This window comes from Monodon monoceros, unplaced genomic scaffold (assembly GCF_005190385.1).
Source record: "Monodon monoceros isolate NGI ecotype Baffin Bay Population unplaced genomic scaffold, NGI_Narwhal_1 Super_Scaffold_3, whole genome shotgun sequence".
NCBI classification, from domain to species: domain Eukaryota; kingdom Metazoa; phylum Chordata; class Mammalia; order Artiodactyla; family Monodontidae; genus Monodon; species Monodon monoceros.
The window spans coordinates 8636550-8654253 of record NW_021703780.1 but is presented as its reverse complement, the minus strand read 5'-3'; the positions used below and the strand labels follow the sequence as shown (position 1 = coordinate 8654253).

The 17704-nt window shown below is 43.2% G+C and overlaps 1 protein-coding gene across 3 annotated transcripts in view; it reads right to left on the bottom strand.

Annotated features, from left to right (window-relative positions):
• Positions 1-17379, bottom strand: part of LOC114907728 (N-acetyllactosaminide beta-1,6-N-acetylglucosaminyl-transferase) — a 90510-nt gene extending 73131 nt beyond the window's left edge. The window contains exons 1-2 of one of the 3 annotated variants that reach the window (XM_029243553.1): positions 5700-7089; positions 732-772 (exon numbers count right to left, since the gene is read on the bottom strand). In XM_029243553.1, coding sequence (XP_029099386.1) covers positions 732-772; positions 5700-6624 — 966 coding nt within the window. In that variant the 5' untranslated portion in view covers positions 6625-7089. Of the gene's footprint in view, positions 1-731; positions 773-5699; positions 7090-16265 lie in introns of those variants that run through there. The other 2 variants (XM_029243550.1, XM_029243551.1) reach the window with 2 other exon arrangements.
• Between the last annotated feature and the right edge of the window lie 325 nt (positions 17380-17704).

The window sequence follows — 17704 nt, the reverse complement described above, 5'->3', positions numbered from 1 at the left end:
TGTGTGTGTGTGTGTGTGTGTGTGTGTGTGTGTGTGTGTGTGTGTGTGTGTATACCACATCTTCTTTATCCATTCATCTGTTGATGGGCACTTAGGTTGTTTCCATATCTTGTCTATACTAAATAATGCAGAAATGAACATAGGGGTATATACTGATACATGTTTTTGAATTAGCATTTTTGTTTTCTTTGGATAAATACCCAGCAGTGGGATTGCTGGATCGTATGGTAGTTCTATTTTTAATTGTTTTGAGGAGAGATGGTATTTCCTTGAAAAAGAACTCACAGATATCCCAACTCACTGATTTCCTTTCCTATGCAGTTGACAAAAGTCAGTATTTCTAGCAGATAGAAAAACAGAGATTGTTCAAGCTAATAGTAAAACTTATCCCCCAAATTTCCTTCCCCTGCAAGTCTGCCCATACACGCAGTGATCCTGGAAGCTCTTTGAGCATGATGTGTTTGAGAAACATAAATTCCCTCTGGACATAGCAAGATCCCAGCCAAATCCTTGGGGCCATGACTACGAGTTCCCAGAAGCAGCTTTATTTAGATCTGTTCTTCCTCCCTCCTCTCAAGGTTCCAGCATTCAGCACCTCAGCACTGCATCTGTACGTATAAAGGGACTAAAGCAAGTAGCCAGCCTCCAATAATGACAGAGAGTCCGGCCAGTATGGACTCTATAGCAGAGACTCAACAAGCCTCCCCTTTCAAGGGCACATGGGTACATACAAGACAGAGAATTCCAGAAGGGCTGGTCCATAGTCTGGTTCCTGGGGGGAAAAAATGAGAAGCAAGTAGAATCTGTCTTCCAAGCCCACGATCTCCAATTTTCTTCTTTTCTCTATTCCTTCCCCATCAGATATCTTGGCATTCCTTTTTTCTCCCATCTCCAACAAAACCTGCTCTCAGATTTTTTTTTTCTGAGATTTTTTCAGAATGAGAAAGGAGGAAAGGCTCTTTTCTCATTCATTCATTAATATGAATTTGAAATAAGCTCCCACTGAATCATATCAGAAATATTCCTTTGTAGCAAGTGGGGCAGAAACCTCTGGTCAGTTTTGAAATCTTTGAATCCACGGACCACATGATGAATGAAGCATGCCCACTGAAAGCCCCTGTCACAGGCAGAGCCATGCAGCCTGGAGGGGCACATGACGCATAACTCATAAGGGAAGTAGGAGGCAGTGAACTTGAATGTCTGGCTGGTAAAAGGATCTTTTCTCCAGTTGGAAGTCAGCCACAGCTGAGTCAGATGAGGAACTAAAATGTGGCCATCTTGTTGTAGACGGGATTAACAAATGGAACTGGGGAGGAGAGAGGTGGGGGGAAAGTGGGGGAAAGATGGAGGGAGGAGAAGTGGGGAAGGCAGGAACCCTCATTTCACAACAGCTGGTGAAGTCTGTTGGGCAGTATCTTTCAAGGCCCCTGTGAACTCTCTTTGTATAACACTTCTGTCCTCATGGGCCCCTTCGCTTGAGTGGACCACCCAGGAATTCTCATCTTCCAAGAGGCTTCCAGAGGACCTGTCATGGCCGAAGAGCCTTACTATGTATGAGGAGACCACGTTTTGTTTTGCGTTTTGACACTGCCACCCTGGCCACACCTGACCCGAATGGTCTGGGGCCTCGATGGAGGGCAGTGCGTCTACACAGAGGTCAGCCACAGCCCAGGAAGTGGCCTGGAATGAAAAAAGGGATGCTCGTTGTACAGTGACAACTCGACCCACAGCAAGCCTCTCTGGGAATAAATATCTGAAGGAGACAGAGGAATTGCCATCAACGGGAACAGCCCAGAATCTGGCTGGAGACACGAGGGGAAGGCATTGAAAGTAGAAGCCGCGGGGCCCACAAACAAGTGAAAACTCTGAAGCAGAGGTAAGACTTTCATATAAGTAAAAAGAAGCAGAATGAAGATGCTGACACATGAGCACGCCGACTTCTCCGTGTGGCTCTCGGACGGCACCACTGCTGGCTGACCATTCTCCCCAGAGCAGGGAGGACACCTGGCTGCCTGCTCTGTCCACTACAGTAGCCACGGGCACAACTGATATTTGGGGTATATTGGGTTAAATAAAATACATGATTTAAATTCATCTGACCTGTTAATTTTTGTTTCTTTAATGTAGCCACAAAAGACCTGAAATTACACATGTGGCTCACACTGTATTTCTATCAGGTGGTGTTCTAGTTCCCCATGAGGCTGTTTCAACCGCGAGATCTTTTTTCTTCTGTCCTATTACTCCTTAGAGAAACCTAATAAGCCCCAATCACTGCAATCAACTAGAACAATCTTAAAATGTCCAGAACAAACAACGAACATACGCATGCATCAGCAAAGAATGACCCTCAAAACAGAAATGACCCAGATTTTCACATAGCAGGAGGAACAGTTAAACAAGACAGCCACCTAAGTTTCTGATTCCCTTATCTCCTCATGACTAAGCCCTACACTCAGGCCTACCTCAGGTCCTGCAGGAGGTGGCTGGACCAGTGAAGGGCCACAGGCCTCTAACAAGGATCCCATACCCATTACACAGAAACAATTTTAAGGGCTCACTCTTTTAAGTTTTTGAAATGCACGGAGCAGTCCATTTGTTTTCCATTGTTTTGCTGATCTGTAATTGCTGGTATTTACCAGAGGTGTAAAAATCTAGTTGCAATAGAGAAATCATGTTGAGAACTCAACACTTCTGTTCAGTAAATTGATTAGAATCATTAGTTAGTATCACGAACTTCAGAGTAGAAGAGACTCACAGGCCATCTTGTTCAACACTTGATAATTGAGTTCCTTGACAGGGTTTTTTCAGCCTCTGCTTCCGAATATCCCTTGGGTTTGTTCACCACTGAGGAAGCTACCCATTCTAATCCCAGATCCGTGGGTTCTTTTATCTCCCACCACTGACCCTGGATTCTTCTTCCAAAACTACATCATTGGTTCAATTTCTGTCTCCTGGGCAAACGTTTTAATTATGTGAAGGCAGTGATCCCTTTTCAAGTCTTTTGCAGATTGAATATCCTTTTTGTTTGTCTTGGTCCCTTCTTTGAAAAATGGGGTCTGGCCTTTTAACCTTCTTGGCTACTCTCTTTGGAATCTGCTTTGTGAATGTCTCCCCTTACAGGTTGGTGCCCAGACCTGAATGGTCAATACATATTTGGTCCAAGCAACACAAAAGTGAGAAGAGGGCCTTTTACCTCCCTTATTCTGGGTACTACAATCCCATATAAACAGCTTAATGGTCATGACTCCCCACTTCAATTTCTTGAGCCCTGATTTCTTTTTTGACCGTGATCTCTGCCAAAAGAAGTCCTTTTATTTTTTTTAATTAAAAAAGTAATAAAAAATAAAAATTTTTGTTGAAGCATAGTTGATTTACAATGTTGTGTTAGTTTCAAGTGTACAGCAAAGTGATTCATATATATATATACACATATATATATATTTTTTTCAGATTCTTTTCCATTATACGTTATCACAAGATATTGAGTATAGTTCCCTGTGCTATAAGGTAGGTCCTTGTCCTGATTTCTTTTTTAACAATTGTTTATTTATTTATTTTAAATTTATTTATTTTTGGCTGCGTTGGGTCTTCGTTGCTGCGCGCGGGCTTTCTCTAGTTGCGTCGAGCGGGGTCTACTCTTCGTTGCTGTGCACGGACTTCTCATTGCGGTGGCTTCTCTTGTTGCGGAGCACCAGCTCTAGGCGCGTGGGCTTCAGTAGTTGTGGCTCGAGGGCTCTAGGGCGCAGGCTTAGTAGTTGTGGTGGGTACACGGGTATAGTTGCTCCGCAGCATGTGGGATCCTCCCAGACCAGGGCTCGAACCCGTGTCCCCTACGTTGGCAGGCGGATTCTTAACCACTGAGCCACCAGGGAAGTCCTGTCCTGATTTCTTTCATCACTAGGACATTACCCCTTCCCGCTTTGGGAAAACCACAGATTTAAAAAGTATTCTATCATAGCTGCCTTCTAAGTAGCTGTATTTCCTTTGCTTTTATGCCTGCACCAGTCCTCTATTACTAGGATTTTAGAATATTTTTCTTTTTTTGCTATTATAAGTGACACTATGATGAAAATACTTTTAAATTAATCTTTTCCCTATCTCTGTTTATTTTTTAAGAATAAATCCCTAGGTGTAAAATTAAGTAAAAGGATACGAACATTTTCAAAGCCGTTTGATATATAGGTGCCTAATTGTCCTTCAGAAAGACTGTGCAGGTTTATACTTTTTCTAGTGGTCTGTATTGGAACACTCATTGCCCATCCTGGAGTTAGGTTTTTTTTTTTAACACCAATTTGAGAAGTAAAGAATTGTAATCATTTATTTTAATTTGTATTGGTGGTGAGCATTGGTATATGATTGTTTAGCATATGTATTTCTACATGTCATGGTTAATCTGATGTGTTCCTTTTTCCTATTTGTGAGATGTATTTATGTGTTAAAGATATTAACCTGGCTGTATGTTGTTTCTTTTGCAACTACTTTTTCCCCAGTGGATTTTTCTGTTTTCACAATTTTGCCAAGTATTACCAAGGAAAAAAATTAAAAAAAAAAAAAAAAAAAAGCATTGTAAGTCTAGGAAGCTTTGTATACAAACATCAAAAACAAGCATCCACGATGGTTCACAGCCCTGGCTGTTCCTGAGAATTTCCCGGAGGCTGAACAAATACTGAAGTCCACATCTACCCAGGAAATCAGGAAATGTATTTTTAAAAGCTCCAGGCGACTGTAATATGTATCCAGGGTTGAACCACTAATCTCAAGAAACCATGACCTTGATGCTCATGTTGATTCAAGTTAGTTTTCCTTTGAAAACTGAATCTGAAATGTGAATTGAAATGTGAATCTGAATTTTTATTTCAAATTGAACTAGCAGAACTGAATTAGTTCACTGTAAACAACTGGAGATTATTCAAGTCATTTGGAACTTGGACCAAGGAAATGTGGAGTTAGTTTAGGAACAACTGAGACCGAACTGAAAATCACCTTAAAAGAACATCAGGCTTAGGCAACCTGGTTTATAATTGGCATGTTTGCTTACTAGCAGGGTAATTTGAGCACATCATATAACCACACTGGTTTCATTGTCTATAAAATAAAGGCACTGGTCTAGGAATCTTTAAGAGGCTCTAAATTTCGGACTCAGTTCCAGGAAAGAACGTGCAAATGAAAATTGTTAAAGTTGTATCTTGCTCTCATTTTGAAATGATCTGAATTTAGCTATTGGAGCTTCAATAGGGGCAAAGGTATTATTTAAGTGTTCAAATTGCTGCTCAAATTTAATTTATCATATTTATGCCTGATTTTAAATACCATCACATTTAAAGGAGAATTGTGTTTAATCTTTCATTCGCCAGTCAGTGTTCCTCAGTTCCTTGCCATGTCTCAAGACTACAGCACATATTCGAAGTGGGTCTATGGGCTCAGAAAGGTAGCTTGGTATGTCAGCAAAATCAAGTCAAACCGTCAGTCTCTACCTCTGCCCTAATCACTATGCCTCAGTTTCTTCATCTGTAAAATGGAGATGAGTTATATCACCCACTCTGTGAGCAGAGCTGCTGTACAGGTTTTTTTAATGAATAGTTGAAAATGTAAAGATCTTTAAAAATGTTAATTTTTTTTTTCACTATTTTTCAGTGGTTCATTCCGTATTGGCCACGCAATGTTTATTCATAAAAACAAAAGTTAAGAGACATACATACCAGGAATCCTATTGAGTGTGACCCAGAAATGTTCATCAGGACTGTAGGTGTCCTTGGACCAGGACAGTAAGTCAAGTGCCCGCTGGTCTTGGAGGACAAAATTAGCGAATTCCCTCGTGAGGGCCACGTAGGCAGTGCCAAAGTAAATAGTCATGTTGTGAGGAGGTGGAGTTTTCAATTTCGCGGTTTTAATCATGTAGGAATTTCTTTTGCTCAATAGTTCTTGGTGGACATATTTAGTCCGTCCAATAGCATGATCGGGAGGCAGCACCCCTGGGGTGATGTTTTTCCCTTTAAATCCTTTCAGATACTGAACTATCTCCCTGTTGGTTTTCAGGGGGAAATCTTGCCCACAGGTGTTGATGGCATATTTCCACGGAACCTCAGAGCCTGCAAGATCTTTGATGCAGTTCAGGTCAGCCTGAAGCCTGGAAATCCCACCGTAGACCACGGGCTCCATCTTGGAAGCCAGAAAAGCATTTGGGAAGCAGCTCAGTAATTGCTTCACTGCATCTTTAAATGTATCTGTTGCCTTTTCATCCACATGAACACAGTAGACATTCTGGGGCATGTAAATTGCCCTGAAGAGTCTCTCAAAAGTGCCAAAATCTTTGTGGATGGTCATCATGTAAGCCAAAGGGAAGCCAGCCTCTTCTTCAGAGAGTGCTTCTGTTATGTAGTGACTTTGAGCTATGTACTCATAACAGGTAGATTCACTGAGGGTAGTTTTCAATGCATTCTCTGTTGGGTAAAAAACCTTCCCCTTATAAATCTGACGACAGGCTTCTGCTAATAGCGAAGCATTGGACAGAGATGCTCCCAGGAAATTTTTATTCTCCCATAACTCATGATTGTAAACGAACACAAAAATCAGACCAGTGACCAGAGACACACAAAAAAGACACTGCTTCCAAGAGCCCATCATTCAAAACCAGGAAATGAGTAAAATGTCTCTTGGGATCTGATCAGAGCGTAGGTAGATTTAACTTACATTTTCTCCAGAATCCATAACCATCCTTTTGGTAGGTGCAGTTCTGATCGGCTGTTCCGTAACCTTCCAGTTGAGCATGCTTGTCCTTTCTTTCTGTCTTCCTTTTCTCCTCGTTTGCCACTGCATTGCATTTCTACCTTTCTTCCTCACATTTCTTAAGTAACTTTTTGGGATTTGCTTTGCTCAGTCCCCACACCCCCTTCCTGCAACCTGTTTCTACATAAAAACAAGTTGCCTCAGGGAGGTTTTGACTCCAATGTGTCCACCTTTCCCTACAGGAAAATCACCAAGGGTTGAACTGACTATTCTGAAAGCCATTGCTCTAAGACTTTAACCCCAGCCTCTTCTCCTGGCCAAAAGGTTGGCAACTCTGTCAGCTCCAACTTCCTGTTAATCATTGTGTTCAACTGACTGAGTTTGTTTGCTTAAACAGCACTGCCAAGTTAAAAGCGTGGGTTCTAAGCATGTGAACACTGCCTGGAGAGATATTCTGTCAATAAATATTTAGTGCTTAAAAATTAATCACTTAACCTTGCCTTTTTCCACACACGCCCCCCTCTCCATATTGGCTGGCTATGCTATTAAAGCACGGCATATGACTAACTGTTGAGCCATTCTTTCCAGCACTTAATTTTCTCTGCTACGAGGTAAGGTCCTTAAAAAGGCACATTAGCAAGCGAACCTCCCCACCTAACTCTTCACAGTATGATGAATAAAGGCTAATGGAAAAAAAAAAAAACCCAACCCCCCAAAAAACTGACAGCCCATTGTAACCCCCAAATTGCTAAAGCTGAAGTTAGTGAATGTCAAGTTTATTTCACCCAAGCCCAGGGAGACCAGCCTGAGGCCTGGAGAGGCAGGAGAGAAGAATCATCTCAGTTTGGGATGTTTTAGAACTTAAGGAGAGAGGCTCTTAGATTCATATATATAAACCATTCCAAACTATTAGATTCATATATATAAACCATTCCATTTCCCTATCTGTAAAACATGAGAATAATTTTATCACCTTCATAGGTCAGTCGTGAGAATACAATGAGAAAGCGCATCAAGGGTTCATGGCCTGTCCAGCAATGAATGAGGTGGAGATAGAAGATAGCTGGGCCCCAGGCTGAGATGCTGGTGCTTCAAGGTAAAATAAAGGCAGGAGCTGAGGGGCTTCCCTGGTGGCACACTGGTTGAGAATCCACCTGCCAATGCAGGGGACACGGGTTCGTAGCCCTGATCCAGGAAGATCCCACCTGCTGCAGAGCAACTAAACCCGTGCGCCACAACTACTGAGCCTGTGCCCTAGAGCCTGTGAGACACAACTACTGAGCCCGTGTGCCACAACTACTGAAGCCTGCGTGCCTAGAGCCCGTGCTCCACAACAAGAGAAGCCACAGCAGTGAGAAGCCCATACATCACAATGAAGAAGAGTAGCCTCTGCTCGCCACAACTAGAGAAAGCCCGTGTGCAGCAACAAAGACCCAATACAGCCAAAAAAAAAAAAAAAGCCAGTAGCAGAGAGGAGCTGAGCTCTGCTTGAGTAAAAAGATAAGACAACCACATTCTTCACTCTTGAGGTCAAGGAGACCTCCCTGACTACACATGTGCAGAAAGTTTCCTTAGGGTCAAAAAAGGAAGGGGGTGGGAATTCCCTGGCAGTCCAGTGGTTAGGGCTCCACGCTTCCACTGCTGGGGGGCACGGGTTTGATCCCTGGTTGGGGAACTAAGATCCCACATGCTGTGTGGTGCAGCCAAAACAACAAAAAACAAAAAACAAAAAGGGAGGGGGCGCTAGCCCGTAATATGTCCTGCCAGCCTTCCAGAGACCCTCGCACTAGAACATATCTTGGCTAAAAGACGTGCAGGCACGTTGGGAGGGCCCTGAGTCAGACCCAGTTTGGGCACGAAGCAAGACAAAGCAAGATGATTGGCCAGAAGGAACCCATAAAACTGCCCCCATATAAGTAATTCCTGCCACTCCCAAAGCGTGACTCTCCCTCTGAGCCTGCCTGCATGTCTTTCTGCACGTACTTTTCTTCTAATAAACGCTTTACCTGCTTCACTACCTTTTGTCTCTGTGCTGAATTCTTTCTTCAGAGAAGACAAGGACTGAGGTCCTGTTTCAAGCCTGCTGACCCTGGTGATCTAGTGGTTAGGTTTCCGCGCTCTCTTCAAGCCACCTCACCCTGTGGCCCGTGAGATCAGGGCTGGGAGAGAAGAATAAACAAAAGCCCCTCCCCCCAACACTCACATCAAGGAGATGACACAGTTACCATCTCTCCTTTGAAATCTTCTTAGTCTTCCCTACTCCTCCCTCTGTGAGCCCATGCCAAGTAGTATACGTCTAGGATAACTCTGATCAGTTTTATTTGGTAGTCAGCTGCACAGGGGTGAAAGCACACTGTGCGCACACGTGGAGGGGCTATCAGCGCTGGGCTCACAGGTGGCTCATCTGTTTCCGGCTCCCATCACTGTTTGCACATACTAGGCAATCAGATACTTATCGATCAAGTGCTCTATTTTGCATTCCCTGTTTCCCTGATCACCTTAGTGTGAGATTCCTACATTTGTGATTTATATTTTGTCATCTGTGATCTCTATTTGTATCTGTGGATGTGGGGACGTTCAAAGTACCTAGTTTTTCCAATACATCTTAATTACAAAGACAATATAATATTACAGATAGTTTGTGAACACAGTGTTTTCATGTCCTGTGCTCCCATTTCCCTCTTGTCCATAGATATACACATTCTGATTTTACCAAGAACATGGGAGATGCAAGTTTGCATCCTGCGTTTTGCACTTCCTGTCAGAGCATAACACTTTCTTTTTTTTCTTTCTTTTTTTTTTTTGCGGTACGCGGGCCTCTCACTGTTGTGGCCTCTCCCGTTGCGGAGCACAGGCTCCGGACGTGCAGGCTCAGCGGCCACGGCTCACGGGCCCAGCCGCTCCGCGGCATGTGGGATCCTCCCGGACCGGGGCACGAACCCGCGTCCCCTGCATCGGCAGGCGGACCCCCAACCACTGCGCCACCAGGGAAGCCTGAGCATAACATTTTCCATCGTGCTACTCAGTTTTCACTGGACATTGTCTTCACACCATTACCTTAGAACACAAGACTGGAGTTATTATTTGTTGTTGTTTTGTTCCCACCCCAGCTGAAAACTAATGCATTAACAAGAAGGTTGCCAACTCTGTTACATAATCTTCAGGAGCATAGGAAATGATGATAAGAAAGGACTTAGGGAAGTTTTCCAGAACCAAGGGGTCAGACTTCACTTGTTTTAGGAATCAGATTCTACATACAATATGATTCAAGTGAATACAGGCTGGTCTGTAGGACCCAAAATGAATTCAAACAACTCAAATATCTATTTACATAACTATCTTTCATGTGTCTACCTAGAATTCTTTGGAATAAATCATTTCTTCAATACAGTAGTCATACGAGAGCAATCTTTTCTAAAATGACGACTAAAATTTTGTTAATTTTTGTTTTATTTGTAATATCTCTCTAGGCAGCCACTGCCCACATCAAACGAAATCGACTATAGGGGTGAATAAATGGAGGCCTCGGGACTTCCCTGGTGGTGCAGTGGTTAAGACTCCACACTCCCAATGCAGGGGGCCCCGGGTTCAATCCCTGGTCACGGAACCAGATCCCATATGCATGCCACAACTAAGAGTCTGCATGCTGCAACTAAGGAGCCTGCCTGCTGCAACTAAGACCTGGTGCAAACAAATAAATACTTAAAAAAATAAATTATAAAATAAATAAATGGTGGCATCAATGCCTAATTATGCTTTCTAAACTAGTTGAAGAATTTCTACAACTTTTTCTCCTAATGTATTCAGATGATTGCATCAACCCTTCCTTTGTTGATTTTGGCTATCTCCTCATTCTTGACACCATTCCATCCCTCCAGAGATTTCATGCATAAAAGCATCTCTAATAATTTGCCTGTTCTGCTCTGAATTTACAGCTCCCTGAGTTTAAAGTTACAGGGTAAAGAACGTTTGCAAGTTGGCACTTTGCTGCAGTGGAGTCCTTAATTGCATCTCACCTGAAATGCTTCAAGGGTCTTTTGATTTGGGCAATACTAGCCATTTTTTACAGGAATCAATCTTTTTTTGTGCATCACCACAGTGCTATCTGATGTCTACTCTCCCGGTGGTCATGTGGGAAACGCTGGTTCTCCAGACCTTCCTGACTTTCCTGAGGACCTTTTGCAATATACCACTCATCATTCTTCTAAATTCTGGGCACAACGCTCTTGCCATTTGTGCAAAATAGTAGAAGGGGATGGTAACGAGTGACAAAAAAAAAAAAAAGACGTGCTCCTTTATCCCAGCTTGAACATTACATCAAAATTAATACCCCAGATTCTAAGTTGGAGGCAGTGATTGGGTAGGATAGAATTCTGAAGAAGTTGGCAACCAACACAGACTTGTGGCTTGGCCGCTCTGTAAGTGGTGAGGTGTTCATTGATGTCCCAGAATTCAACCTACACTTGCTTATTTCTATATAATGTACACTCTTATAAATTCTCACTCCAGGACGTAAACTAATTTTTATTCCACTAAGAAAATGGCGCTTAGAGTTTAACCTCAACAACTGACTGTAGAAAGGGAGCAGAAGAAAAGGGCTCCATTTCTACAGATGTGGATGCACTGTGCATCATGCTTGTCTTATTCCTGGGGCCACGTGGGACCCAAACCACTTTTCAAGTATTCATTTCATCATGACATCACCTCTGTGCCCAAGTAAGAAACCAGGGAAACCAAATGGAAACTTTCTCAGCATCCACAGAGGTCACAGAGAAAGAGCAGCTTGGGTTAAACTGGTTTTAAGCGCACGTGACATTTTGTCTTTTTGGACTCCTGCAGCTCTTTATCTCTGCCCAGGCTCTCTCCTCCCTCCATCTTCTTTCTGTTTATTTATGTATTTACTATGTTAAATTCTGTACACTGTTTTCTCATCATCACTGCTTTTGTTTGTTTGTTTTTGTTTTTAGCCACAGGAAATAGCTGGAAGCAACAGGACTTAAAATAGCCCAGGAGGGTGGTGAGAGAGAGCCTGGATTGTGTGTCAGAAGGTCTCCAGTTGGGCCAAAGCCACTCTTGACAGCCGGGAGCCCTTGAACCAGTGATTTGATCTCACACCTCACAGCTTCCTCTGGGGTGAATTTGAGAAAACAACCACTGTTCTTCCTCGGGGTCCCCAGTGGTGGCTTCCTGCCGGCCACGTCACCTACACCTCTGAGCCTGAGTTTTTTCCAACATCGACCTCCTGGTGCAGCTGGAGGATTCCAGAAGTAACACACAGAAAGCACCCAGCTGGGGGCTGGCCAGAGACATCGGAGCTAATTTCATACCTTGAGGGAAAGCCACAGGGAAGAAAAGAGTGAAGAGAGGAAATGAGGAGGGTTGCAATTATTTAACATAAAATCACCGCAAATAGAATGGTAGGAAAGTGCAAGAAAAAACTGGTTCTTTTCAAAACAGTCAATTAGATATCATTGGGGCAACACAAAGCTGAGGCAAAGAGCTGACAGATGAAGAGCACCTCAGCGTTAAGTACAGTCTGTGCCCCCAAAGCCCTTTCCAGCTGCACTTGCCCTTGAAAGGGTACCTGACAACTCTCGGCGTTCAAAGCCAAAGGCTAACAGGAGGCGGCTGAGCCCAAGAACCTCAGAGGTTTTCACAGTCTAACATGTCTCTGCTCAGAAAGGTCTCAGGTTTGAGTTTTGGCTGGATTTGAGAGGTTGGGTGTCACAAGGAGAAGGTAAAACAAGGGTCCAATCCCAGTGCCAACTGGGCTCTTCACCTGTCTAGACTTCTGCTCTTTCCTTCCTCCACTCTGCTCCCCACAGAGTCCTTGATTTGAGTTTGAAGTTACAGGAACTCATGGTCACTGCTACAGCGAGTATTCCCAGCCTGGGGAGACCTTGAGCTTCTGATCACTGAGAATTACGTGCTGCAAGACACTAGCCCCCTCCTTCCGATTGCAATATGCTGTTCAATCAGAACAGAGTGCAAAGAAACGGATCCTCTACTCTTTTGGGTCCCCGGGTGCTGGATCGCAGTATCCCCATTTCTTCTCAAAGCTCACAGTCTACGAGGAACCTGATGCCTACTCTCTATTTGGCCAGCTGGATGGGGAAAGACCTTCTTTACAACAGATGACCATCAACAGCCCAGACTGAAAAAGTATGGAAGACAGAAAAATAGCTTTGTGTTTGGCAAAACCTGAATTTACTTAGTAGATCAGTCTTTGTTTTTTTGTTCTTTGTTTTGCGGTACGCAGGCCTCTCACCATTGTGGCCTCTCCCGCTGCGGAGCACAGGCTCCGGACGCGCAGGCTCAGCGGCCATGGCTCACAGGCCCAGCTGCTCCACAGCATGTGGGATCTTCCCGGACCGGGGCACGAACCCATGTCCCCTGCGTCGGCAGGCGGACTCTCAACCACTGCGCCACCAGGGAAGCCCATGTAGATCAGTCTTTAATTCTAGAAGATGGATTTTCATAGAAACTACTTGCAGAATGACCTCATCACTTTTCAAAATTTTTCTTTTTTTTTTGGCCATGGCTCGAGGCACGTGGGATCTTAGTTTTCCGACCAGGGATCCAACCTGCGCCCCCTGCAGTGGAAGCACAGAGTAGTAACCACTGGACCACCAGGGAAGCCCCCCTCATCACTTTTCTAACTGGTCCAGGGCTTCATTATCAGTTTTGCATATTATCGAATGAAGTTCATTCCTCACAGGAATGTTGTGTGGAGTGACTAATCAAATAAAGCACATTTTAAATGCCAGAGGGTGCCAAGTACTTTATTAAATTCTGGAAACATTTTCCCTTTGACTGAAGGGAACTGAGGAAAATAGTGCAAACCATTAATTAGAAACATTGTCCTTTAATAAGAAATTAAAAGTTGTAACTAAGATATACATGGATACTAATGACTTAACAAGACATGAAAATTCATGATCACCGGTAAGTATATCACATAATGAAACAACATACTAATAAGTGCTATGCTTTGAAAAACCTTTAGAAATAGAAATCTCATGTACCCCAATCAAATGATTCATTCATTCACAAACATTTTTTGTGTACTTAGTTTATGCAGGCACTGTGCTAGATTCTGGAAATATAAAACATAAGTGTAGCCCAAATGAGTACACGGCTACTAGATCTTAAAATGCTATTGGGGATTAAACAGAGGTAATATTTCTTAATCAAATTTATAAGCCTTTATACAGCAAAGGAAACCATAAACAAAACAAAAAGACAACCTACGAACTGGGAGAAAATATTTGCAAATGATGTGACCAACAAGGGCTTAATTTCCTTTTTTTTTTTTTAAATTTATTTATTTATTTGGCTGCACCAGATCTTTAGTTGCAGTATGCGGCATCTAGTTCCCTGACCAGGGATCGAACCCAGGTCCCCTACACTGGGAGCGTGAAGTCTTAACCATTGGACCACCAGGGAAGTCCCAAGGGCTTAATTTCCAAAATATACAAACAGCTCATACAACTCAGTAACAAAAAAACAAACAACCCAATCAAGAAATGGACAGAAGACCTAAATAGGCATTTCTCCAGAGAAGATACACAGATGGCCAGTAGGCACATGGAAAGATGCTCAACATTTCTAATTATTAGAGAATGCAAATCAAAACTACAATGAGGTATCACCTCTCACCAGTCAGAATGGTCATCATTAAAAAAAGTCTACAAATAATAAATGTTAGAGAGGGTGTGGAGAAAAGGAATCCCTCCTACACTGTTGGTGGGAATGTAAATCGGTACAGTCATTGTGGAAAACATTATGGAGGTTCCTTAAAAAACTAAAAATAGAGTTACCATATGATCCTACAATCCCACTCCTGGGCATATATCCAGAAAAGACAAAAAGATACATGCACCCCAGTGTTCATAGAAGCACTATTTACAATAGCCAAGACATGGAAGCAACCTAAATGTCCATCAACACATAAATGGAGGGCTTCCCTGGTGGCGCAGTGGTTGGGAATCTGCCTGCCAGTGCAGGGGACATGGGTTCCGGGCCCTGGTCCGGGAAGATGTCACATGCCGTGGAGCAACTAAGCCCGTGCGCCACAACTACTGAGCCTGTGCTCTAGAGCCCATGAATCACAACTACTGAGGCCCACGTGCCTAGAGCCCGAGCCCTGCAACAACAGAAGCCACCACAATGAGAAGCCCACGCACCACAACAAAGAGTAGCCCCTGCTCGCCACAACTAGAGGAAGCCGCTAGCAGCAATGAAGACCTGGTGCAGCCAAAAATAAATAATAAATAAATAAATTTATTTTAAAAAATGATAAATGGGTAAAGAACATGTGATTACATATATACAATGGAATACTACTCAGCCATAGAAAAGAATGAAATAATGCCACTTGCAGCAAAAAGGATGGATCTAGAGATTATCATACTAAGTGAAGTAAGTCATACAGAGAAAGACGAACATCATATGATATCACGTATGTGGAATCTAAAATGTGATACAAGTGGGGTTATTTACAAAACAGAAATAGACTCACAGACATAAAAACTTAACAGTTACCAAGGGGAAAGGGAGGGGACAGATAAATTAGGAGTCTGAGATTAACAGATACAAACTACTATAGATAAAATAGATAAACAACAAGCTCCTACTGCATAGCACAGGGAACTATATTTAACATCTTGTAATAAACTATAATGGAAAAGAATCTGAAAAAGAATATATATAATTGAATCACTTTGCCATACACCAGAAACTAACACAACATTGTAAATCAACTATACTTCAATTAAAAAGATGAGGTAATGTTTCCAGAAAACCATCTCCTTCCAACCTCCTCCCTCCAGTAGTTTTCCAGCAAATCAGCCGTTCCTACCGCTCTCTCCATTCCCAGGAGGATAAAGTTGCCTGGAAGCATACTAGTGCGAATCCTCTCCTTCTCTTTAAGGTAGAGGCAGTTAATGGAGTTACCTCTGTTGTTTAAAAGCAGAATAACAGGGGACTTCCCTGGTTGGCACAGTTGATAAGACTCCACGCTCCCAATGCAGGGGGCCTGGGTTCAATCCCTGGTCAGGAAACTAGATCCCACATGCATGCCGCAACTAAGAGTTCGCATGCCACAACTAAGGAGACCTGGAGCCGCAACTAAGGAGCCTGCCTGCGGCAGCTAAGACCTGGGGCAACCAAATAAATAATTAAATAAATATGAAAAAAAAAACATTAAAAAAAAAATAAAAGCAGAATAGCAAAAGCCGGAATGTGGAAGTGCAAAGTTCTGTTTACCTTGAGTCTCACCCCCAAAGGCCTGTCCTTCAGAGTCACAAAGACAGAGCCTTAGAACTGATATGTAAGAACTGTAACTTAGGTTATATGAATTCCATTGAAACAGACACACAAAACAGCCTACAGGGTGTCCATAAAACTGGAAACATAGGTGAATATACATAATGCAATTGAAGATATTTTCAAAGTGTAAAACACACACACACACACACACACACACACACACAAATACTTCCAGACTTTATGAAGAATGGAAATCAAGTTCCACATACCTGGAATCCTGTTAAGTGTCACCCAGAAATGTTCATCAGGAGAGTAGGTGTCCTTCGACCACCCAAGTAAATCAATGGCCCTCTGGTCTTGGAGAACAAAATTAGCAAATTCTCTTGTAAGGGCTACATAGGTGGAGCCAAAGTAAATGGTGAGATTATGGGGAGGAGACATTTTTCTTATCCAAGTCCACAGCATGAAGGAAAACAATTGGTATTTCTGCTCCAAGTGCACATATCTGGTCCTTCTGATAATATGAGCTGGAGGCAGCACCCCTGGGGTGATGTTTTTCCCTTTAAATCCTTTTATATACTGAACGATCTCCCTGTTGGTTTTCAGGGGGAAATCTTGCCCGCAGGTGTTGATGGCGTACTTCCAGGGAACCTCTGAGTCTATGAGGTCTTGCAGGCAATTCAGGTCAGCCTGGAGCCTGGAAATTCCTGCATAGACCACAGACTCCCTCTTGGAAGCCAGAAAGGCATTTGCGAAGCAGCTCAGCAGCCTTCCTACCGAATCCTTGAAAGCAGAGGTGGCTTTCTCATCCACATGAACGCAGTAGACATTTTGAGGCATGTAAATAGCCCTGAAAAGCCTCTCAAATGTATCAAAGTCTTTGTGGATGACCATGACATAGGCCAAAGGGAACTCAGCTTCGTCTTTGGACAGAGGTTTCATTATGTAGTGATTCTGGGTCAAGTATTGTTGGCAAGTCATGTTTCTCAGTGGTGTCATTGGTATATTTCCATACAAGATTTTCTTTCCTGCTATGATCATGTCACAGACTTCTGCAAGCACTGAAGAGTTTGAGATTTTCCCCGCTGGAAGGTATTTTGGCTGGACTAAATTGTTGGTATAGAGGAACGAAAGAATTAGAGAAACGGCCATAAGCCCTACAACGAACTCGAACACCTTCAGCTTCATGTTTCCTACCATCTCTTCTGTGTTTGTCACTTCATATCATTGCTGAAGTCAGTCTTCAGGTCCATCCCCCGACTGCTGGGGAATCTACTCCCACTTCTTATTTTGAGCAAGAAGAGAAATACTGCCACTCACTTAAGGGACAGTGGATCAACCACAAGCTGAAGTTCTTCTCTAACGATGAAGGGATTGAGTGGATCTGAGAACATGAGCCACTGGGGCCAACGGAGCAACAGCTGAGCAGTGTTAGGTACCTTGGTCCAGGTCAATCTCAAGTTAAGACCCTAACAAATCTGTCAGGGCTGCCGACTCAAGGTGTTCCCCCGGGGGGGAGGGGGTAGAACGTCTGTCCGTCTTACAGCCCTTTTATCCCGGAGCGGGACACCCTCACCATCACCGACATCATGTTTGACCACAAGGGACGGTATATTTCTTCAATTTGGGGCCACATCAGTTGTTGTGAGGCAGGTCACCACCAGCAGTGACTGATAATAATGTTGACAGCTCCCAGAATTGCTGAAAG